A 25,858-nucleotide genomic window follows, 5' to 3' on the forward strand; every position below is an offset into this window, starting at 1 on the left:
TTAGTCTTTTTTCTGCTGATAAGCAGGCTGAATTAACCATGATCTGTGAGTGACATTATCCGGCAGCCCCGAACGGACTCGTCTCTCCTAGTTAGTAGAGCTTTGAGCTCTACTGAGCATATGTGGGAGTTCCCATGCGGGCCTTGAGAGCCATCTCAGTCATTATTTTGTCCGAGCACAGCACAGAGATATATTCAGTCTCTCCAGATATTTTTTCAGAATCCTTTAAAATTTTTGTTTATTTTTGATTATTTTCTTCAGTTTTCTTAACTTTTAGTTGCCTTGCCAAGATAGCACTTTTCAGTGCTACAAGAAAAAAAAAAAGAAAGAAATGACTTTTGCTTCCTCAAAATGGCCAAAGAACTGTATCTGTGGTAAGCTGAAGTCATGGAATATTATCCCTACTTCGCTCCAGATATGCCTGTGGCAAGTATACATTCCCAGCACTCCAGGGGCACCACACATAGAGGAATTGCATAAGTCTCTCAGATCAGTAATATATCCTCCTCCTGCAGTGCAGCTTCATCTGCCTCGCTGGGAAATGAGTTGAGCAAGAACTCCCCCATGGGCCTAAATTGAAGCCATGGAGTTAAGTGTTACAATTGCCCTACATGAGCCAGAGCCTGCATCGACGGAATATGTCAACATTGGTGTCATTAACACAAGACCTTGGTACGCTCAATGCACGGTGAAACATTGGATGTGCTTGACACATGGTGCCCTGATGGATGCACTTGACTCACGGCACACTGATGGATGCACACAGAGCACTGCTCGACACATGGTGCACCGCTCGATGCTCAGTGCATCCCTCCGATGAATGCATTGCACTTGACACACAGCGCTCCAATGGACACAATGCATTTGACACATGGTGCACCAGTGGATTCGATACACAGTACAACATTGCATGATTGGACAGATGAGACACCTGATGCACTGGAAGCATCAACACACTGGGAGCAGCTGTATGCAGGCCATTCTAGGCCAGTGCTAAATGGTTTATCTTATCTACATTATCTAACTACCACAGCCCTCATTACTTCTGGGTTGATAGTGAGGGCTTCTGATTAGAGATTCTAGTATGCTTCCTACTGTTGCTTGCCTCTAAAACAAACAAACAAAAACAAAGAAATCTCCTATCGAGGTGAAGGAACCTATACTTGTCCTCAGAGAGGATATTCTGCTATCTATGCCAGGTCAGAGGATGTGTCAGTCGTTTGACCAGACTGCAGGTAATGAGAAATTTCTTTGTCTCGTCATTTAACGAGACTGAACAAATAAACCAGCCGCTCCTCTTCAGCATTACTGCAGCGATCCCTCAGACAGGAGTCACAATATCATCCATCAAGGTGAATACATCCTCAGAATCCTTGATACAGGGTTCCTGATCTTCTCACTCATTGTCAACGGAGTCCAACTGTTCAGAGATGGTTTACCAGGGCTTTTCCCCCCTGAGGCAACCGGAAGAGCCCCCTGAGACACCATCAGGGTCCTGGGTTAATTAGCCCTCACTTTGAGAGGGTTCTATAGATACACCTTCTAACCCATATCCGGATACTCTTGACATCGCACTGGAACACCTGTCATGTTCAAAGTTCATGGAACAGGTGTGGACAGCACTTAGGGCCTGATTTTCAAAAGCAATTACATATTTAGCACTGGCTTCTACATGTGCAAATACACTTTACCCCATTAAGTGGCTTTTTAAAACCTGCCACAAAATATGCTGTTGAATTGTCCATATGTTTTACCCATGTTAAGTGCACTTAATGCAGGTAAATGTCTTTTGAAATTGCTGTGATATGTTCTATTTACATGCGCAATTCCTTTGAAAATTCACCTCCCTGCTTAGAAATCTTTGGGTCCCTCCAGATATTTAATACCCAGTGAGAGCCAATGGTGGCCATTTCAGGTGGCAAGAGTTTGAGGCGGCAAAATTTCTCCCTGAAATCTTCCTGCCACAGTCGCCTCACCCTTCATTCAGGCAGGTAAACCTGCAGTGCTGACGGCGTGGAGACAAAGAAGAGAGATCACCAGCCGCCAGTGTCCAAAAGAAGAGAAGAGTGACCGCGGGCAGTCTTTCTGAGCCCAGGCTGGTGGCAACCAAAGCAAGAGAAAGGAGACCATGGCCTGTTGCCGGATCCCAGACCGACAGCAGTGGGAAAAAAAAGGAGGCAGCGGGCTGCCTGTAGCGCTCATGTTGCTGGCGGCCAAGAAATTAAAAGAAAAGCGCGGGCGCAGGGCAGCTAAGGGGAAAAAAAAAAGGCCGCTGCTGGAGCCGGTGGTAGTGAACTAACAAGAAAGAGGCTGCATGTGCTTGCCGCCGCCAGAGCACAAGCCGGCGGCAGCTAAAGAAAGAGAAAGGAAGTGGCGAAGAAATAAAAAAGCTGCGGGCTGCCACCGGATCCCAAGCTAGCAGTGGCTGAAGAACAAGAAAAGGTACAAATTGTGTGTGTGTGTGTGTGTGTGTGTGTGTGTGTGTGTGTGGCAGTTAGCTTAGGGGGTGGGGATGCAGCTTGTGAGTGTGTATAAGAGGGTGGATGTCTTTATGAGGGAGGGTGGGAGTGTCTGTATGAGAGGGTATGTGGGGGTGAGTGTGTGTATGAATGGGTTTGTGTATGAAAAAGGAGGGTGGGTGTGGATGGTTCTCTGAATGAAAGGATGGGTGAAGGTGTGTGTATGTATATATGAGAGGGTGGGGTGTGTATATATGAGAGGGCGTGTGTATGGAAGAGGGAGAGAAGTGAATGAGTGTATATGTGTGTATGCATGTATGGGTATGTATGGAAAAAAGAGGGGGCGCCATCTCATCCTTCGCCTAGGGGATAGATTGCCTTGAGCTGCCCCTGCTCCCAATCTATAATATTCTAAACTGTTTGCAGATGAGAATGTTGAACACATATCTCTGGCACTCCTATGGTTATAAAGCTGAATCTCAAATGCAGAGTCCACAGTCTCTGAGGTTTGGACTCATCCAGCTGCCGCATCGGTTAGTCATTGTTGGGGCTGCCCTGAATAAAGCTGTTAGACATTCTTGGCAAGGAAGTCTTCCAAATCTCCATGCTTACTGCCCATATCTCTATGCACCAGTTGCATATGGTGCAATATCCTCATGACTGTATTAAAAATCTGAAAAGTTTTTCTGTAATCTGCAGAAGGAGGGTGTTATTGCCCACAAGCACTTTTGAAGGTGGAAGAGTGCATTCATTACCTTCTTTCTGTCTACAAACTTTTCAACTCTTTTTCATGCATCAGCTTCGATTGGAGCTTGGCTTATGAATAGGCTCAGGGCAAGGAGCATCCAAGATGATGTCCATGAGTGGTTGCTAGACATACTTGGTCTCTGTGATAAATTTAGAAATGGAATGTAGCAGTCCAACCCTATCCAGAATCCATGAGCACCTTCTAAGCTTACCAATTATCATACTTTCATAAGAATCTATTTCATCCTTTTTCAGCAGTGCCATCTACTGCCTCTTCCAACCCAGTGTTAACAACCACCTCTGGCCACACCCCGGCAACATGAGTGCCTAAGGAAACACAGCAGGCCCAGCACATGCTCGGGCCCAGTTTTTCATCCCTCTGAATTTTGTTCCAGAGGGAGACAGGATCCAAATCTTTTTGGAGGCGTGGCACCCATTAACCAGGCATTCTAGATCTTCTAAATCGTAGAATCCGGATACTGTTTGTGTTTCTCGCGGCTACCATCCTGTCCATACTGCTCAAATATTAATCCATATCTGTCTCGCTTGACTTGGTTTCACCAAGAAGTGCAATCATTTCCCAACTAACAAATGATAGAACTAATCTTTGCATCCCAGCATGGAGGAGTTTCTACTCCCCATATTTCTTAATCCCCACCTCACCTTTTAACCATGCCAGTAACCGTTTTGCCTTCCTTCCACCTTTCTTAATCCATGGAATACATCTGGATCTTGCGTCTAGGATGGCATTTTTTAATAATGTCCACGCCTGTTGCATACTCTTAACCTTTGTAGCTTCACCTTTCAGTTTTTTTTCTATTTTTCTCATTTTATCAAAGTTTCCCTTTTGAAAGTTTAGCGCTAGAGCCGTGGATTTACATACTGTCTCCCTTCCAGTCATTAATTCAAATTTGATCATATTATGAGCACCATTGCCAAGCGGCCCCACCACCGTTACCTCTCTCACCAAATCCTGTGCTCCACTGAGAATTAGATCTAAAATTGCTCTCTTTCTCATTGGTTCCTGAACCAATTGCTCCATAAAACTGTCATTTATTCCATCCAGGAACTTTATCTCTCTGGCATGCCCTGATATTTCACTTACCCAGTCAATATTAGGGTTCTTGAAATCTTATTAGCACAAAAAGGGGTAAGTATATAGTCAATTTCAAATAAACCTAAATACATACATTCAAGGAAATTTTTATTAATTTAAATAACTTATGTAATAATATATGCCAACATTCAAATTTATACTGAACAATCAAATATAAAAACAATTGTTATATATCCAGTATTTCTGTACAAAATATGAAAAATACCATACAAATGTAAGACATACAAATTAGAGATAAGATAAAATATTAAATCTAAAATAAAATCTAAGTAAATGTAACTTTACAATAGACACTAAACTCCCTCAAAGGCATAAACCCTTCCTGGAAAGACGACCAAAAATTTCAGTCCAACTTCCTAATGCAAGTATTTCTTGAGAAGGCGACCAAATCTTCAATCCAAACCATAGATTTTCAAATGGGGATAATCCCCTAATTTTCATGCTAAAGTGTGAATCTTCATTAAGAACAAAATCCCAACTGGGGCCCAAGTTTCGCCTCACAAACTGAGGCTGCTTGAGGGGAACAACTGCAAATCAAATATACCAAAAAATAAAAAAATGTTTAAACCAAAATCAATCAGCAATGATCCCTTGAATGCACTCATGCATCCACGCTGCCAGTCGGCCCCAGGATTCACTGTTAACCTCAAGAATGCAAATATATTTTCATCAGCTGAAACATAAAAGGCGGTAAACCAATATTGCACAAAAGCTATCAAGAGAATTTAAACTGCCAATTATCGGAAAGGAAAAACCTCCAAAGGACCTTCTACATCGACTTTCCCCGCCAACAACAGCACTTGTTGTTTACCTTCATCGGGTAAAAAAAAACCTTATATTGCTGAGATAGAACAGGAGAGCCGCTACTTCATCAAAACACTCCAAACGAAAAGAATCACAACGTCGCAAGCTGCACCAAACTCGCCTGACCGGAACTTCTGCAATTATTGGGCTGGTAATTGAAATCTCCCATTATTACTGCACTATCAGTTTAGTTAGCTTCCCTAATTTCTCTTAGCATTTCACTGTCCGTCTCACCATTTTGGCCAGGTGGACAGTAGTATACTGCTATCACTATACTCTTCCCCAACACACAAGGGATTTCTGCCCATAAAGATTTCATTGTGTATTTAATCTCATGCAGGATCCTTTATCCTGTTGGACTCTATGCCATCCCAGATATAAAGTGCTACCCTGCCACCAAGATGCTCCTCTCTGTCAATGCGATATTTTACCCTGGTATAGCACTATCTCATTGGTTATCCTTTTTCCACCATGTCTCTGAGATGCCAGTTAAGTTTATATCATCATTCATTGCTATACACTCTAATTCTCCCATCTTCTTAGACTTCTGGCAGTTGCATACAAACATTTCAAAGTGTGTTTTTTGTTTGTATTTACATTCTGCTTTTCAGTTGACAGGGATAAATTGGAATCTTTTAGCTCTGGTGAGTTTTTTAAACTATAGGCACTTGGACTACTTTTCATATTTATTTATTTATTTATTTATTATTATTTTTATATAATAATAAATTCGATCTCAATTGAGATATCACACCGGTTTACATTCAGGTACTGTAGGTATTTCTCTATCCCCAGAGGGCTTACAATCTAAGTTTTTGTACCTGAGGCAATGGAGGGTAAAGTGACTTGCCCAAGGTCACAAGGAGCGACAGCTGGACTCGAACCCTGGTCTCCTGGTTCATAGTCCACTGCTCTAACCACTAGGCTATTCCTCCTCCCTTTAGTGGAACCTCTCTGTTGGGATGCCTTAACTCTAATGCTTCATTAGTATCCTTTGAAGATACCTCCCTCTGAACCATGCGAAGGTGAGTGACTGTCTGCTTTCCCCTTTGTCCTAGTTTAAAAGGTGCTGTATCTCCTTTTTAAAGGTTAGCGCCAGCAGCCTGGTTCCACCCTGGTTAAGGTGGAGCCCATCCCTTCGGAAAAGACTCCCTCTTCCCCAAAAGGTTTTCCAGTTCCTTACAAAACTGAATCCCTCTTCCTTGCACCATCGTCTCATCCACGCATTGAGATTCCAGAGATCTGCCTGCCTCTGGGGACCTGCGCGTGGAACAGGGAGAATTTCAGAGAATACTATCCTGGAGGTTCTCTATCTCAGCTTTCTACCTAAGAGCCTAAATTTGACTTCCAGAACCTCCCTCCCACATTTTCCTATATCTTTGGTGCCCACATGTACCACGACAGCCAGCTCCTCCCCAGCACTGTCTAAAATCCTATAGCACAGCGGTTCTCAACCGGTGTGTCGCCAAGCACTGGCAGGTGTGTTGCGGCTCCCGGTGTTCCACTGCCCGCTTGTGCTTCCCTTCTCCCTAGGGGTGGGGCTGAAGAATGGAGAGATGCTGCGCGCCATCGCTGGAGGTCAGGCTGGCAGGGCCGAAGAGTAGAGAGACCTGCGCACCGCTACCGGCGGGGCCGAAGAATGGAGAGACTTTGTGCGCTGCTGCCGGCGGCTGAAAAGTGGAGAGATCTGTGCTCCGCCATCGGCGGTGCCGAAGAATGGAGGGACGCTGCGCGCTGCTACCTGAAGCTGAAGAGTGGAGAGATCTGTGCTCCGCCGTCGACTGGGTCGAAGTATGGAGAGATGCTGCACGCTGCCGCCGGCTGAAGAGTGGAGAGATGCTGCGAGCCACTGCCTGAGGCTGAAGAGTGGAGAGATCTGTGCTCCGCTGTTGGCGGGGCAGAAGAATGGTGAGATGCTGCGCGCCATTACCGGCGGCTGAAGAATGGTGAGATGCTGTGCACTGTTGCCAGTGGCCGAAGAGTGAAGAGACCTGTGCCATGCCATCGGCGGGGCCGAAGAATGGTGAGACGCTGTGCGCCGCAGGAGGCGGCTGGAGAGATGTTGTACACCGCCGGAGGTCAGGCGAGAGGCAGCTGAGAAGCGGAGGCCAGGCTTATTGGGCCAAAGAATGAGAAGAGGCTCCATGTGAGCTTGTGTGTGTGTGTGTGGTAGAATGGGTGCATGAATGAGAGCTTGTGTGTGGTGTGTGTGTGTGGTAGAATCGGTGCATGAATGAGAGCTTGTGTGTGTGTGTGTGGTAGAATGGATGCCTGGGTGCATGAATGAGAGCTTGTGTGTGTGGTAGAATGGGTGCATGAGTGAGAGCTTGTGTGTGTGGTAGAATGGGTGCATGAGTGAGAGCTTGTGTGTGTGGTAGAATGGGTGCCTGGGTGCATGAGTGAGAGCTTGTGAGTGTGTGTGTGGTAGAATGGGTGTCTGGGTGCGTAAATGGCAGCTTTGTGTGTGTGTGTGTGTGTGGTAGAATTGGTGCGTGAGTGGCAGCTGTGTGGTGTGTGTGGGTGCCTGGGTGCATGAGTGGGAGCTTGTGTGTGTGTGGTAGAATGGGTGCATGAGTGAGAGCTTGTGTGTGTGGTAGAATGGGTGCCTGGGTGCTTGAGTGAGAGCTTGTGTGTATGTGTGTGTGTGGTAGAATGGATGCCTGGGTGCATGAGTGAGAGCTTGTGAGTGTATGTGTGTGTGTGTGTGTGTGTGGTGTGTCTGGTAGAATGGGTTCCTGGGTGGTGAATGGCAGCTTTGTGTGTGTGTGGTACAATGGGTGCATGAGTGGCTGTGTGTGTGTGGTACAATGGGTGCATGAGTGGCTGTGTGTGTGTTTGTGTAGCACAATGGGTGCATGAGTGACAGTGTGTGTGTGGTGCAATGGGTGCAGGAGTGACTGTGTGTGTGTTTGTGTGGTACAATGGGTGCAGGAGTGACTGTGTGTGTGGTACAATGGGTGCAGGAGTGGCTGTGTGTGTGTGTGTGTGTGGTACAGTGGGTGCCTGGGTGCATGAGTGGCTGTGTGTGTGGTACAATGGGTGCCTGGGTGGCAGTGTGTGTGTGTGTGTGTGGTACAATGGGGTGCCTGGGTGCATGAGTGGCTGTGTGTGTGTGTGTGTGTGTGTGTGTGTGTGGTACAACGGGTGCATGAGTGGCTGTGTGTGTGTGGTACAATGGGTGCATGAGTGGCTGTGTGTGTGGTACAATGGGTGCCTGGGTGGCAGTGTGTGTATGTGGTACAATGGGTGCCTGGGTGGCAGTGTGTGTGTGTGTGGTACAATGGGTGCATGGGTGGCAGTGTGTGTGTGGTACAATGGGTGCCTGGGTGGCAGTGTGTGTGTGTGGTACAATGGGTGCCTGGGTGCAAGAGTGTGTGTGTGTGTGTGGTACAATGGGTGCCTGGGTGCATGAGTGGCTGTGTGTGTGGTAGAATGGGTGCCTGGGTGCATGAGTGGCAGTGTGCGTGTGTGTGGTTGTAAGTGACGGTATGTGTGAGCTTGTATGTAAATGGCAGAGCATGTGTGTGATTGAGAGACTGGTCAACATGGTAACTGGTGTGTGTGTGTGTGTGTGTGTGTGACAGAAACTGATCAGGGAGGTGACTAGGGTGTGTGTGTGTGTGAGAGAGAGAGACAGAGAATGGTCACCGAGGTGACTGGTGTCTGTGTGAGAGAGACAGAGACTGGTCAAGGAGGTTACTGGTGTGTGTGTGTGTGTTTGTGTGTGTGTGTGTGTGTGTGAAAGAGAGAGACAGAGACTGGTCAGGGAGGTGACTGGTGTGTGTGAGGAAGAGATATTAGTTAGGGAAGTTACTGGTCTGTGTGAAACAGAGACTGGTTGTGACTCCTAAGGAAGAGGACTGTGAGGACAGAGCTTGAGCAGCCACTGCTGCTTCTGGTGAGTGCTATTGGCCTGCAAGGGAAAGGAGTAGGAGAGTTGCTGGAAAGGGTAAGTAAAGGCAGCTTTTTAGGTTTATTTTTCTTGATTGACTGCCATTTTATTTATTGGGTATTATGTGATGTGTCTGCTGTTTTGAAATATTTTATTGATATTTGGACAATTTTTAATAATTTTTACGAGTTTTTAATTGTTGGATGTTATTCTGTTCATCAGCTGTTTTGTAACATTTATTAGTATAGTTTTACAATTATTTCTAAGACGGTATCTATCTATAGCAGCTTGGCTTGCTCTGTTTTCGTAATAGGAGGTGTATTAGTGTTTAGGGCCTGTTTAAATATTTGTAGTGGTAAATTACTGTCTTTTCATAAGGAGGGGTATTGTGCTTGCCAGTAAAGAGAGTTTGTTTTGCTTTTATTGAAATGTCATCAGATCCAGAATATCTTTTTTTGATTGGTGAGCTGTTCGGGTAATGCTCTAGTTCTGCTCTGCACCCATTTTTGGGGGTCGAGGGGGTTCCTGAGGATGCAGAATGTATATTTACATTTTGCCCCGTGACCGTCACTTGTTCAATGTGTCACGCATGTGAGAACCATCTGACAGGTGTGTCCCGGCCGAAAAAAGTTTGAGAACCACTGCTATAGCAGACTGCATAATTGTGCCCAAGATGTTAGTGGAGCATGTTAAGCATCATAATGTCAAAGCCATGATTGCGTTTATGGCCCATCCGAAGTAAATCTGTATTGAAGAGATATGCAGAGCTATAATGTGAACTTCTATTAACACATTCACATCGTACTATTGTTTGGAGGCAGACTTCAGAAATGTTTGGGCAGTCTATTCTCCAGGATCACTTGAAGGTTAGCGCTTAGTGTCCATTTTTATTATTTCAGGTTGTCTTGTTTAAAAAAAAAAAAAAAAAAGTGTGAATCTCATCAAATAATAATTTCCCCTCCTTCCCCAAATGGTGGTTTTTTTTGTTCCTTCATTTTGTTGAGAAGAACGCTTAGCTAGCGAGTCCCATTTGTGTGACTAGGGTGAATTGCTTGTCTTTAAAGGAAACAAAGTTGCTTACCTCTAACATGCATTCCATGTTGGCGCTGTCAGATGGCATCACTTATACATGTGATTGGTGAGCAACTGTCATCAGAGATTCCATATTACAGGTAAGTAACTTAGTTTTATTGTGACTGTTGACAAATGTATTTTAAATTGTGATTCTTGTGTTATTTGGTGTTCCACTGTTTCTTTAAAAAAAAGAGAGAGATGGGGGAAGGGTCCCTAAAATGCTTTAAAAGCCTATCTGTAATTTGTAATTTTAAGCTTCTTGTAACTCCTGTCAATGAGTTGGGTTATAATGTGCTGCAGGTGACTGATGCCTTGAGTGATCCTCTGTGATATTTAGAAGAAAATTGCCCTATATTGTACATGAAACATTTTCTGCCCTTCTAGCAGCAGGCTGTAATCAATACTGGGACAATTTCTAATATTTTTTTAAATAAAGCAGTTTCATTAAACATTCCTAGGTACCATGGGTCAATTTTCAAAGGGTTTAGGTTCTTAATGTTTGGAGTTAGGCTCCTAAATTTGCCCTTTTGAAAATTGTATGGGGCTGAATGCCTAAATTTAGGCCCCTAGTTTCACTAAAATCTTAAATTTAGGAGTCTAAAAAGTGGATGGTTATAGAGCGGAGTTAGGATGGGGAAGCAAAGTTAGGAGCTGGACACTGATTTTCTGAACTAGGCACCTAAATTAGGACCCTAAATCTAGGCAAATGAATAGCAGCCCTAAATTTAGGAGCATAAGTTTAGGTATTCTATATTTATGTGCCATTTTCAGTTGAGAACTTAGGAACCTAAGTTCAGCTGAAAATAGTTACCTAACTTGGGTCCTTACATTTAGGGCTCTGCTTTTTTTGAATATCGGCCTCCAAGTTTTTATTTTCTTTTTGTGCAAAAGAGGAACACTTAATGCAGGAACCACAGTTTAAGACCGTAACTAATCTGAGATGGTAACTTACCTCGAGATCTATGGCTGTAGGCAGGAGTTACATTTAATAATAGCATAAAAAAATCAGCACTTCCATTTGCTCATTTTTTTTCCTTTGTTTAAATACCATTACATTATTCTGTTGATGTTTGATTTCACGCAGGTTCTCTATCTTTCACTTTTGGGATCCAGTGAACTAGTTGAAAATTACTGAAATAACAAAACAAATCTATATCTTTTTCAAAAATATAAAAATGGAAAAAAGTACTTTAAAAGGTATCATGAGTGCCTAAAATTAGTTGTTGGGGGCTTTCTTGGCCTGGTTTGCCTTCCACACCTGAGGAATCTGCCCCATATCCATTCCACTTCTGTTTTTAAGACAGAGAGATCTAAGCTTTAGTTCTACAAGTCTTCATTTATGGCTGCCAGGAATTTTTTTTCCTATCCTCCTCCTTCAATAATCCAGCCATCAGTGTGAGGGGTAGGATGCCACATACTTTGTCTCCCTGAAGAAACATGGTACCTGTGCATCCTGAATTTCACCCAAAGGTGTCACTGTTGTGTAGTAACTAATTTTCCCCTTCTCCAGGAGTTGTGAACACTTTCTCTGTAGTAATCCCCAGCCCTGCCGGGATCAGGACGAGCCAAGAAAAATGTAAAGTGCAGTGCAGAACTGTTAGAGGGCTGCTAGTTATTTTTAATTAATGGCATTATAAATTCCTAATTGTTTACAAATGTCCCTTTTCTGTCCTCTGCACTGTTAACAGCATGATACCATCTGTTAAAGTGGAAAAGATGCATTCAAATCCAAAGATAGATGGTGTGCTACTGAAAACTGGTCCAACGTGTTCTTCTACTGTGAATTCTTCAATAAAGACTGGCCTTAATTGTCCCTCAATACCAAAGCCACCCTTGCCTTCCCCTGGACAAATACCAAATGGTAAAGGTCTTCTCTCTATGCCTCCAATTTTGGAAAAGAAACCAGATGATACTGCAAATAACAGGAAATTTTTGTATAAGAGATTATCAGGTAAATGTTCCTATTTTTATTGTAACTATGTACACCATATTAATGCTATTTTCAGGGATACATAAGGATTTAATCATATATTACAATAAACCTATTCACTATTTTAAGTCAATCCTTTCTAACAAGGAAAATAGCATAAATGTAGCTCTCTAGTTTAAAATGTAATTATTGTGGAACTTAACGGTACAGAAAGATAATGCTTCAAAACCTTTCACCCTAATTAATTACATATGCCTGATTACAAGTGTGGTGTGCTTTGGTGAGAGCCTTCTGAATATGTCCCATGCTTTGGCTGTTATGTAGGATATTAGTCTTCCAAGTTAATCTTCATTTATAACATTTTAATTGGTTTTAGTTCATATTAAAAAAAAAAAAAACATTTCTGCATGTGTCTCATTAACTTTCATGTTATGCTGTTTGTTACTGAAAACCGTGATGGCAAAAAATGTTTTCTCTGCAAACAGAAAAAACATGATTTTTCTTGTGTGTTCATGTATGTTTTATTGAATTCACAATTTTTTTTATCTGCAATTTGAATTTGAAGTGGAAGAGTAGCCTAGTGGTTAAAGCAGCAAGCTGTGAACCAGGGAAGCAAGGATTCAAATCCCACTCTGTTCTCACAGGACAAGCAGGATGGTAGTCCTCACATATGGGTGACATCATCAGGATGGAGCCCAATCATGGAAAACTTCTGTCAAGGTTTCCAGAACTTTGACTGGCCCCTACTGGGCATGCCCAGCATGGCACTAACCCTGCAGCCAGCAGGGGTCCCCCTTCAGTCTTCTTTTTTCCGTGCAGCAGTAGCCTCGCGGTTTAGGAGCTCTGAACACATTCCTGACAGGAATTTTCCTCACGGACTTATTTAAAATTATTTTGCCCCATAGGGGTCCCTCTAACTTTTCTCAGGCCGCGGTACTCCGGTAAGTTTTTCACCGTTTTTCATCGATTACCGTCTAGTTTGGCCCTCGCGGCCTACTGGCCATCGACCGAACCGCGGCTTGATTTTTTCTATGGCCATGGTGTCGGGTTTTCGTCGGTGCCCGGACTGTACTCGCACCATGTCTATCACAGACCCTCATAGAGTCTGTGTAATGTGTTTAGGCCGTGAGCATGATGTCCTGACTTGCACAAAATGTGCCCTCATGACACCAAAAGGTCGCAAAGCCAGAATGGAGAAGATGGGACTCCTTTTCCGTGCTCACACACCGACGCCGTCCATCGCATCGACGTCATCGGAACCAGCACCGTCGAAGTCGCACCACCATCGACAACCGTCCAGTGACCGCCCGCCATCGACGTCTTCACGGCCATCGACTCCCGTTTCTCCCCCTCAAGATCGAGGGGATCGAAGGGAGAAACATCGGCATCGTTAGTCTCGGACCGTCAAGGGAGCGAAATCATCGACCTCGCCACCGTCCGAGCCACCATCGAAGAAGCCCCATCCAGGAACGGCACCGACTGCTCCTGCGACCGGGACATCGAGGCCACCCTCACCCGATCGGGGTTTGGGAGTCGCGATTCCGCCTGTAAAGGTGGTCCCTCCGACTGTGCCTGAGCCTCCCTCTTCCATCACGGAGCTGGAGCTGATTGCCCCAGGTCTCCGGGAAGAACTGGACCGGCTGGTCCAGGAGGCCATTGACAAGGAGATGCAACGACTCCAGGTCCCTCCGGCACCAACACCGGCACCGAGAGTGGAACTGGTCACCGACCTGATTCCAGCAGCGTGGGCACCGCTGCTATCCCGGATGGAGGCGCTCATGACTGCCCTTCCACCAGTAATTCCCGGGTCTCTGATGGCCCGGGTGCGCTCCCCGATGACAGCTTCATCGGGAGGAGAAACACCGTTTCGCATTCCTCCTTCGAGGGTATTGCCTCAGCCGTCGATGCCATTTTGTCCCTCGCCACCGATTCATTCATCGGGAGCAATATGCACATAGGCGCCATCGATGTCGGCACCGATGCCCCCCAGGGCGTCCACGGTGCCCCCGGTGATTCCTTTGATTTTCTCGGAGCCTCAGCCGAGCCCTTCAGGTATCCAACCCCCTTCTCGTCCTACAGGTCAGCCTACTGATCCTTATGACACCTGGGGTAATGATACTTCCACAGACACTGATGACTTACCTTCACCTCCCTCTCCTACTGAAAGTAGAAAGCGTTCTCCTCCAGAGGACCTCTCTTTTATTAATTTTGTGAAGGGAATGTCAGAATTGGTCCCTTTCCAGCTTCAGACGGAGCAAGATGATAGGCACCAGATGATGGAGCTTCTCCAATTCCTGGATGCCCCTAAAGTGATCACTTCTATTCCCATTCATCAAGTTCTTCTTGACCTCCTCAAAAAGAACTGGGAAAACCCTGGATCCATTGCCCCAGTACACAGAAAGGCTGACACTACTTATTTGGTACAGTCAGCTCCTGGCTTTCAAAAATCTCAGCTTGACCACCACTCAGTTTTGGTGGAATCTGCTCAAAAGAAAGCAAAAAGGACGAAACCACACTCCTCTACCCCTCCTGTCAAGGAACACAAGTTCCTCGACAATATTGGTCGTCGAGTGTTCCAAGGGGCCATGCTTATCTCCAGGATTGCTTCTTACCAGCTGTACATGACCCAATACAACAGGGTCATTTTCAAGCAAATACAGGACTTCTCTGAAACCCTGCCTGACCAATTTCAAGAACATCTTCAAACCCTTGTCAACAAGGGGTTTGAGGCAGGAAAGCATGAGATAAGAACAGCTTACGATATCTTCGACACCTCCACTAGAGTGTCTGCAACTGCCATTTCGGCAAGACGCTGGGCCTGGCTCAAGTCTTCTGACCTTCACCCAGAAGTGCAAGACAAGGCTCTCTGACCTGCCCTGTATAGGAGATAATCTGTTCGGTGAACAGATTCAGCAAATAGTGGCTGAATTAAAGGACCATCATGAGACCCTCAAACAGCTCTCATCGATACCTTCTGACTTCCCTTCTAGACAGCCCTTCAAGAAGGACTCTAAGAAGTCATTCTTCCACCCAAGGAAGTGCTATCCTCCACCAACAAGGTCCCAAGTTACGAGGCCTTATCAGAAATCTCAGCCCTGCCAGCCCCGGAAGCAAAAGCCACAAGCAGCTCCCCAGCCGGGGCCTGCTTCAGGTTTTTGACGTTCTCTTGGAGAGCTGCAGCCTGATCCCTCTGCCCAGCCATACCAGTGGGAGGTCGATTGTGCCACTTTCACGGCATATGGCAATCAATCACAACCAACCAATGGGTGCTAGCAATCATTGCTCAGGGTTACCACCTGAACTTTCTTGCTCTTCCACCGGAATCACCACCTCTACAAGCGTGGAGAGTAACCAACCACTCTGACCCTCTGGAGCAGGAGGTTTCCATTCTTCTCCAGTTAAGAGCAATAGAACCCATCCCTCTTTCACAACAAGACCTAGGGTTCTATTCCCGGTACTTTTTGATTCCCAAAAAATCCGGGGGGGGGGGGGGGGGGGCTTCGTCCAATTCTGGACCTACGTGCCCTCAACAAGTACCTCCAGCAGGAAAAGTTCAAGATGGTAACCTTGGACTCGCTTCTACCTCTTCTACAAAGAAGAGACTGGCTCTGCTCTCTGAACCTCCAGGACGCGTACACCCACATTGCGATAGCTCCAGCTCATCGCAAGTATCTCAGGTTTTTAGTAGGCCCAAAGCACTATCAATACCAAGTGCTTCCATTCGGCCTAGCATCGGCACCATGAGTCTTTACCAAATGTCTCGTGGTTGTCGCAGCCTTTCTCAGGAAAGAAGGTGTTCACGTCTACCCCTATCTAGACGACTGGTTAATCAGGGCCCCAACCCAGCAAGCTGCTCGATCGTCCCAGGATTTGACCCTACACACTCTAATTTCTCTAGGATTTCTTGTCAATTACGAGAAATCCTATTTAGTCCCATCTCAAATCTTATCGTTCATTGGGGCAGACTTGGACACCTTACAGGCAAACGCCTTTCTACCTCAACAACGAGTGCAAACCCTCGTGTCCTGCTCTCATCAGTTGCAGTCTCGGAATACAGCAACAGCTCGACAATTCCTTGTCTTTCTCGGACACATGGCGTCCTCAGTCCATCTCACACCAATGGCCCGCCTGGCCATGAGAGTCATGCATTGGACTCTGAGGTCACAATGGATTCAAGCGACTCAGCCTATGTCAACCATTGTCCACATTACCGACGCACTCCGTCTGTCTCTCACCTGGTGGAAAGATCAGAACAATCTCCTCCAGGGACTGCCTTTTCACCTGCCAGATCCTCAACTCATTCTCACCACCGACGCTTCCAACCTCGGCTGGGGAGCTCATGTGAACGATCTGCAGTCATAAGGATTTTGGTCTCCAGAGGAAGCCAAACACCAGATAAATTTCCTGGAGCTTCGAGCGATGCGCTATGCTCTCAGAGCTTTTCAGGATTGCCTATCAAATCACGTCATCCTGATTCAGACGGACAACCAGGTGGCCATGTGGTACATCAACAAGCAGGGAGGCACAGGCTCCTTCCTTCTATTTTATTTATTTTATTTATTTATTTTTAATTTTTATATACCGGAATTCCTGTATACAATACAAATCAGTCCGGTTTACATGAAACAAATAGATTGCCCTGGTCTGGGAGGTCAGACCGGGGTTTTTTTTACAAAGAACATTGAACAATAACATATAATACAATCCTTGAACATTGAACAATAACAATAAATACTTAAATATTTTCATAATTAAATTAAAATTAAGCCAGATAGCATGTTAAACTTAAATTAAACGTAAAATTAAATTTAAATTTAATTTTGGATAATATTGTATATTGTTAACTGTAATACAAAATATTCCTAAGTTCAGTCAGGATAAGGCGCTTAGTTAAATTCTTGAGATTGGAACGCTTGCCTGAAGAGCCAGGTTTTTAACTTTTTTTTGAACTCTGGTAGACTGGGTTCGAGGCGTAGGTCTGGGGGGAGAGCGTTCCAATGGTGTGGTCCTGCAGTTGAGAGTGCTCTTTTTCTTAGTAATGATGTTGCTGGAGGGGCGAACAATGTGCCTCTGTAGGCGCTTCTGATGGGTCTGGAGGATAGGTGTGGACGAAGTTGAGTTTGGAGAGATATCGGTGCGATGTTGTGTATTGATTTATGAATAATGGTAAGGGTTTTAAAAAGGATTCTCTGTTTGATGGGTAGCCAGTGGAGGTTGCTCAGAATGGGGGAAATATGTTCTCTTTTATTGGTGTTTACTTTTCTATGTAAGGAAGCTGCACAGATTTGGGCGGAAGCACTCTCCCACTCGATGTACCTCAGGGCCACCTATTTGCTGGGAGTGCTCAATGTCTTGGCAGACAAACTGAGTCGTGTCTTCCAACCGCACGAGTGGTCTCTCAATCCCTCCGTAGCGACCTCTCTCTTCCAGCAATGGGGTCATCCCCAAATAGACCTCTTTGCGTCCCCTCAGAACCGCAAGGTGGACAATTACTGCTCCCTCATTTGCAGCGAGCGCTCTCAGCCCAGAGATGCATTCTCCCTCTCGTGGGTAGCCGGTCTGCTTTATACATTCCCTCCACTTCCTCTTCTCTCGAAGATTCTCGTGAAGCTCCGTCAGGACAAGGGAACCATGACCCTGATAGCACCTCACTGGCCACGCCAAGTGTGGTTTCCCATACTCCAGGATCTCTCCATCCGCAGGCACATTTCTTGAGAACGCACCCGCTTCTGATCACTCAGAACAACGGATGTCTACGCCATCCCAATCTTCAGGCCTTGTCCCTGTTGGCATGGATGTTGAAAGGTTAATCCTTCAACCACTTAACCTTTCAGATTCCGTTTCTCGTGTCCTGATTGCTTCACGGAAGCCTTCCACAAGAAAATCTTATTCCTATAAATGGAAAAGGTATACATCATGGTGTTCTTCGCAATCCCTTGATCCCTTTTCCTGTCCAATCCCATGGTTTTGAACTATCTCTGGCACTTATCAGAATCAGGTCTAAAGACCTCTTCCATCAGAATACATGTCATTGCGGTAGCCGCCTTCCATAAAGGTGTCGGGGATGTCCCTATATCGGTACAACCCCTCATAACACGTTTTCTTAAAGGCTTGCTCCATATCAAGCCACCTTTACGTCCTCCGGCCCCTTCTTGGGACCTTAATCTGGTTCTCGGGCGGCTCATGAAACCACCATTCGAACCTCTTCACTCCTGTGACCTAAAATATCTTACATGGAAAGTGATTTTCCTTTTGGCTATAACTTCAGCTCGCAGGGTTAGTGAGTTACAGGCCCTAGTTACCTATCCGCCTTACACTAAACTCCTGCAGGACCGGGCGGTACTCTGCACTCACCCTAAGTTTTTGCCTAAGGTAGTTTCGGAGTTTCACATTAATCAATCCATCATACTACCTATCTTCTTTCCCAGGCCCCACTCCAACCCAGGGGAACAGGCTCTGCATACCCTTGACTGAAAATGGGCTCTAGCGTTCTACCTAGACCGTACAGTTGCCTACAGGAAGAGCACTCAGTTATTCGTCTCTTTCCATCCTAACAAATTAGGGCAACCTGTGGGTAAGCAAACTCTCTCCTCCTGGTTGGCGGACTGCATATCTCTTTGCTACCAGCAAGCAGGTATTCCTTTTCAAGACCGTGTTAAAGCACACTCTGTGAGGGCCATGGCGACTTCAGTAGCACACCTACGATCAGTGCCACTTCCTGATATTTGCAGGGCTGCCACCTGGAGTTCTCTCCACACTTTCGCAGCCCACTATTGTTTGGACAAAGCCAGAAGACAGGATTCCATCTTTGGCCAATCTGTCCTGCGTAACCTATTTCCAACGTGACGTACCAACACCTTTCCGCCTGCCCAGTGGGGTTCAGGATGCCCTCTACCAAATTCCACCCCAGTTGTTGTGCCTGTTGCACGCCATTGGGTACATTTGGTGCATGTTCGGACATCCTCAGCTCGGTACTCACCCATATGTGAGGACTACCATCCTGCTTGTCCCGTGAGAAAGCAAATGTTGCTTACCTGTAACAGGTGTTCTCACAGGACAATAGGATGTTAGTCCTCACGAAACCCGCCCGCTGCCCCGCGGTGTTGGGTTCGTAACGTTTTGTTGTTTTATTTTTCGGCACTGCCTGCAGCTTTCAAATAAGGCTGAGGGGGGACCCCTGCTGGCTGCAGGGTTAGTGCCATGCTGGGCATGCCCAGTAGGGGCCAGTCAAAGTTCTGGAAACTTTGACAGAAGTTTTCCGTGATTGGGCTCCATCCTGATGATGTCACCCATATGTGAGGACTAACATCCTGCTGTCCTGTGAGAACACCTGTTACAGGTAAGCAACATTTGCTTTACCTTGAGAAAAATCATTTTACCCTCTATTACCTCAGGTACAAACCTACGGGCCGATGCAATAAAGTGTGCTCAGTCTGAGCGCACTGTTAGCCCCCATTTGGCCGCGTGTTTTCAACACGCTATTTTTACCCCTTATACAGTAAGAGGTAATAGTGAGTGGAAAACGCGCGGCCAACCCCCCTGAAACTAATAGCGCCCGCAACTTGCAAATGCATGTTGATGGACCTATGTCATTCCAGTGCGATACAGAAAGTAACGCCTGCCAAAGGCAGGCGTTAATTTCGGCCGGTACCGGGAAAGTGTACAGAAAAGCAGAAAAAAACAGCTTTTCTGACACCCTCCGACTTAATATCATAGCGATATTAAGTCGGAGGCACCAAAAATTTTTAAAAAATCAAAAATTTAAAAAAAAAATTTAAGATCTGCCCGCGGGTTGGAAGACAGACGCTCAATTTTGCCGGCGTCCGTTTTCCGAATCCATGGCTGTCAGCGGGTTCGAGAACCAACGCAGGTAAAATTGAGTGTTGGCTGTCAAACCCGCTGATTGCCGCCACTAGTGTCCCTAGCGCCTCCTTTTACCGCGGGCCCTCATTTACATATTTTTTTTTCTGAATCGCGCGCCCAGGAGAGTGGGCGCTCACCGGCTCTCCCACAGGTTTTTCTGTATGGGCCCACTAGTTTGTAAGCCCTCTGGGGATAGGAAAATACCTTCAGTAACTGAATGTAATCTGCTTTGAAAAGTGTAATATAAATTAATTTAAAAAATCATCCCAGAGCAAACTATCAGGCCAGTGCAATATCGGTATGTAAAAAACATGCATCCAAACTGGGCATACGTTTTTTGAACACGCGCACTTCCACTTGATCTGGGCGCTCGATGCAATAGGAAAATTAGCTGCCGTGCTAAAAGGGACGTGCAATGGGTAATTTGTGCATCCCTAGTGCTCTGCATTGGGTGCTCAGGAGAAGTGGCTGTGTGTCTAGAACAGCCTGGCCAGAGCTCCCTCCCTACCACCAACAGGACTGTTCCTGATTGGTTCTTTTCACTAACACTTGTAAGTGAAATGACCGATCCCCTTTCAGGACAGCCTTCTGAAATGGGACTGGTCCTTTCACTGACCATACCTTGGGGATGCTTCTTTCTGGGGTTCCCCCATGAGGAACCACAGAAAGCAGGAAATGTTTTTTTTGTTAAGCCCTTGAGCACGCATGCTTTAACACCTGCTCAGGGACAGGCATTAAATTTGCAGCGTTTAAAATGGGTGCTGTGGCCACGTGGCAATTTTTTGCATTGGGGTGTAATAGTTAATAGCCTCATCAACATGAATTTACACGTGATGATTGCTATTAGCTAAGCCATGGTTTGGACATGTGTTTTGGATGCACTAATCCCCTTATTGCATGAGGGGTTTTGAACATGCGTTCAAAATGTGCTTCCAAGCACGTGTAAAGGTGTGCACTCAACCCAGCGCACTATATTGCAATAGCCTGTATAACTGTAAAGATTACCGTAGAACAGTGGTTCCCAACCTGTAGTCCACAGACCCCTAGGGGTCTACCAGACCATAACAGGAGGTCTGCGGGAACTGAGCTGCAATAGAAGAAATTCCATGCTTCGAAAGATGAGGTCCGACAGGCCGCCGGCGCACCCATTCCGCCGGCGGCTGAAGTTGGAAGGAGGCCTAACAGGCCACCAGAGCACCCATTATGCTGGTGGATGAAGATAATAGGATGCCCTACAGGCCACCGGCGCACCCAACCCACCAGCAGCTGAAGTTGGAAGGAGGCCCGATGGGCCGCCAGCGTACCTATTATGTCGGTGGCTGAAGTTGGAAGGAGGCCCAATGGGCCACCGGTGTACTCATCCTGCCAGCAGCTGAAGACTGATAAATGTTCCTGGGCCTCCACCACTGCATTCCAACCAGCTGGCAGCAGGAGAAAGGAGGCCACAGGACATCCCCCTGCAGACTCCAGAGAAGAAAGAAGAGGTCCGGGTTACAGTGAGGGTATGAGAGCCTATGTGAATGAGAGAGGAGTGAGTGTGTCTATGAGAGCATGTGTGTATAAGAGAAGAGAGCATGTGTCTGTGAGAGCATGTGTGTATGAGAAGAATGAGTGAGAGAGCACGTGTGTCTGTGAAAGTATGTGTGTCTGACAGATGTGGGGGTGTAAGCATGTGTGTGTATGAAAGAGAGGAGAAAGTTTGTGTGCCCCCCCACCTCCTAATCCACAGCAATCTCAGGGTGGCTGGAATTCAAAAGTTCCTAGGTATGGACGTCAATTTGCTCCGTCTCCATCTGCTGATGGAGGTGCATAACCCACTTGTTCTGGATTCATCTGACTGTCCTAAAGAAAAAGAAATTATCAGGTGATCCGGGAAACTATAGACCAGTGAGCCTGTTTTAGTGCCGGGAAAAATAGTGGAAACTATTCTAAAGATCAGAATCGTAGAGCATATAGAAAGATTTGGTTTAATGGAACACAGTCAACATGGATTTACCCAAGGGAAGTCTTGCCTAACAAATCTGCTTCATTTTTTTGAAGGGGTTAATAAACATGTGGATAAAGGTGAACCGGTAGATGTAGTGTATTTGGATTTTCAGAAGGCATTTGACAAAGTCCCTCATGAGAGGCTTCTAAGAAAACTGTAAAGTCATGGGATAGGAGGTGATGTCCTTTCGTGGATTATAAACTGGTTAAAAGAGAGGAAACAGAGAGTAGGATTAAATGGTCAATTTTCTCAGTGGAACAGGGTAAACAGTGGAGTGCCTCAGGGATCTGTACTTGGACCGCTGCTTTCCAATATATTTATAAATGATCTGGAAAGGAATACGACGAGTGAGGTTAACAAATTTGTGGGGTTTGCTTCAGCTGAAGCCTCCCCGTGGCCTCCAGTTGTGTCCTAGGACCTTAACATGGTGTTGGCTCAACTCATGCAAGATCCTTTCGTGCTCCTGCGACCTGAAGAACCTGACCTGGAAGATAATTTTCTTGGTTGCAGTCACTTTGACATGCAGAGTTAGCAAGCTTCAGGCATTGGTGACATATCCACCCAACATGAAATTCTTTTATGATAGGGTGGTCCTGCGTACTCACCCTAAGTTCGTGCCTAAGGTGGTGACTGATTTTCATCTTAACTAGTCAGTTCTTCCCACCTTTTTTCCCAGGCCTCACTCGCATCAGGGCGAAAGGACTCTGCAAAGTTTGGATTGCAAGAGGGCCTTAGCTTTCTACCTCAACTGGACAGTAGGCCACAGGCAGTCCACACAGCTCTTCATCTCTTTCGATAAGAACAGATTGGGAGTTGCGGTTGCCAAGCAGACTCTGTCAAACTGGCTAGCGGATTGTATTTCCTTCTGCTACGTGCAGGCGGGCCTTCAGTTGGAGGCCATGTCAACGCTCACTCCGTGAGAGCCATGGCAGCTTCGGTAGCCCACTTGCGAGCACTTCCCATAGCAGAAATCTGCAAGGCTGCGATGTGGAGTTCCCTCCACACGTTCGCTGCCCACTACTGTCTGGACAGGGATGACCGACATTGAAACATAGAAACATAAAAATGACGGCAGAAATAAAACACCAATCGGCCCATCTAGTCTGCCCAGCAAGCTTCCACACTTATTTTCCCATACTTATCTGTTTCATCAACCACCAAGTTCAGGGCCCTTGTTGGTAACTGTTTGATTCAAATTTCCTGCCATCCCCTGTCATTGATGCAGAGAGTAATGTTGGAGTTGCATCAAAGGTGAGCATAAGGCTTAATGGTTAAGGGTAGTAACCGCCGCATCAAGCAAGTTACCCCAATGCTTGTTTCTACAGACTGCACAGATCAATGCCTTGTTGGGTGTTGTCTGAATGTAAATCCTGTTTTCCACATTTCCCCCTGCTGTTGAAGCAGAGAACAACTCTGTATATGCATTCAAAGTGATGTATCAGGCTTAATTGGTTTAGGGTAGTAACTGCCGTAACAAGCAAGCTACCCCCATGCTTATTTGTTTACCCAGATTGTGAAGTTCAGTCCTTGTTGGTTGTTTTCTGAATGTAAATCCTGTTTTTCACATTTCCCATGATAGCAGCTTCAGCCAATCTGTCCTTCGGAATCTCTTTCAGCTGTAAAACCCAACTCTTCCTGTCTAGGACCCATTGTTAGGGTTAAGGCTATCTCCCCCTGTTATCAACAGCACAGTTTTTTTGTGCCCATTGGCATCCGGTAACATGCCTGTTGGCTCTTGCTGTTGCTCAGGAGCAGCCTGTAGCTTGGTATTCACCCATGTGTGAGGACTACCATCCTGCTTGTCCTTTGAGAAAGAAAAAGTTGTTTACCTGTAACAGGTGTTCTCCTAGGACAACAGGATGTTAGTCCTCACGAACCCGCCCGCCACCTCGCAGAGTTTGGGTGTCTTCTATGTTTGTTATTTTATTTTTTTGAAATTCTGTGTTCCAAGACTGAAGAGGGACCTTGTGTGGATGTGTGGATAGTGGCATGCTAGGCATGCTCAGTGTGCCAGTCAAAGTTTTCCGTGACGGGCTTCATCTGATGATATCACTCATATGTGAGGACTAACATCCTGCTGTCCTAGGAGAACACCTGTTACAGGTAAGCAACTCTATCTCTTTGGAGAAAAAGTGAAAGAAACAGTAGATCTTCTAAGGATCATTGTGCCACTCTTCTGACATTATCTGCAGTAAGATCGAAACAGTCTTCTACATCTAAAATGCCTCATCCTCAGTACCGTACTACAAAAGGCAGTTCTTTTATTTTTAATGGCCACATCCTCAAAAAACAGCAGCCCAGACAACATCTCTGAGTGAGCGCAATCCAAATCTTTGCAACTTTCTCCAACCAAATCAAACCAGATGTCATGTCCAGCAGCTCACACGATTGCCCCACAAGCTGCCATACTTACCCCTGACACAGCTATATTGGCCTCCGGTCCCGGCCACCGCCACCATGGTTAGGGCCGTTCCCCATGGCAGAGAATGCCGCCAGCTGTCATACCTCCCAAGCCTCCCTGAGGCGCACGTGCACACTCAAGCCCTGCTGTTAAAGGGACTGTGGTGGGAAAATCCCCACGGTGCCCTCAGATGACATCAGCTGGCCCTGTTACATAAGGACACCTTAAACGTCTCTTCAGTGCTTTAGCAACAGGTCCCCTGGTCCTTGTGTTCCAGTGCATGTTGCTATTCCATTGTGCTTGTCTCTTGCCTTGTCTGTTTCCTCATCCATGCCTTGCCTTATTTATTCCTTTTTTTGCCTTGCCTTGACCATCCCTTGTCCTCCTGGTTGTCTGTCCTTGTTTGTTTCATCCATTTTTCCTTGTTCCCTTAGTTGACTTCCTGGACTTCAACCTTAGCTTTGGACTTGGCCTTGCCCTGTCTGCTGCCTGCCCCGACCTCTGACCTGTCTTCCATTACTGCTGTCTGACACCCACCTTGACCCCTGGCTTGTCTTCAGTCTCTGCTGCCTGCCACCTGCCCAGACCTATGCCTTACCTTGGACCCACCTAAGATCTGCCGGCCACCAGAACCCAAGGGTTGAACCTGCGAGGAAGGTAGCTGGTATAGGTGAAGCTCCAGTTGATCCTGCCTCCAGGCATCACCAGCTGATGGTGTAGGCCTAGTGGGCTTGCCCACTTTGCAACGCCAACCAGACTTCGGTACTAAGGGTCCACATCCCTGTCAAGTCTGATTGCTGAAGCCATGGACCCAGCAGATCTCAGTTCTCTCCAAGCCATTCCGGCTCTGGCACAAAAGATCCAGCAGCTACAAGGGGTCCTCAACCAGGTCACGGAGCTACTTGAACAAATGGCTGTCCGGATGGATGCTCTAGCAATGGCACAGTTTCCTCCCTTGGAAGTTTCACCTCCACCCCAGTTGGTGCCACCTTCCAGTTCAGGTCTACCACACTCTCTGCCATCATGGTATCATGGGGATCCAAAAGAGTGCCACAGCTTCATCAACCAATGCCGCATATTCTTTAAACTACAGCCAGCTCTGTTCTCCACAAACAGGACCAATGTGGTGTGCATTCTCTCCCTGCTGGGGGGAGGGGGGGGACAGTGCTCTTGATTGGGCCTCACCCTTAAGGGAACACTTCAGAGCTTCCCAAACTTTCTGTCGCAGTTCTGGTTGGTGTACAAGGAACCAGGGAGTGCTCATCCCAAGCTGCAGAACTCCTATGGGTTTGACAAGGGTCGTGGCTGGTAGGGGAGTATGCAATCCAATTTTGCACCCTAGTCTCGGAGCTACAATGGGGCAAAAACTGCTTGTCCACCATCTTTTGTCAAGGCCTCACCAGGAGGATAAAAGATGAGCTGGCCAGTCGAGAGATTCCCACAATGCTGGATGCTGTCATCACCTTGGCTCACCGCATTGATTGGCAGTTCCAGGAGAGGGCTCAAGTGAGCAAGGCCTTCCATTGTCCAGTCACCCTGGCACCCCACTTCCAACATCCACTGGTGGCACCGCCGGTTCCAAAA

At 46.3% G+C, this 25,858-nt stretch overlaps 1 protein-coding gene across 5 annotated transcripts in view; it reads left to right on the top strand.

The window, feature by feature from the left end:
- The window catches only part of ATXN7 (ataxin 7), a 288,809-nt gene that overhangs the window by 194,978 nt on the left and 67,973 nt on the right, over positions 1-25,858 (top strand). For all 5 annotated transcript variants that reach the window (XM_029601018.1, XM_029601021.1, XM_029601020.1 and 2 more), the window contains one exon: positions 11,782-12,044. In XM_029601018.1, coding sequence (XP_029456878.1) covers positions 11,782-12,044 — 263 coding nt within the window. The remainder of the gene's footprint in view (positions 1-11,781; positions 12,045-25,858) is intronic.

Source organism: Rhinatrema bivittatum, chromosome 4, assembly GCF_901001135.1.
Source record: "Rhinatrema bivittatum chromosome 4, aRhiBiv1.1, whole genome shotgun sequence".
Classification (NCBI taxonomy): Eukaryota; Metazoa; Chordata; class Amphibia; order Gymnophiona; family Rhinatrematidae; genus Rhinatrema; species Rhinatrema bivittatum.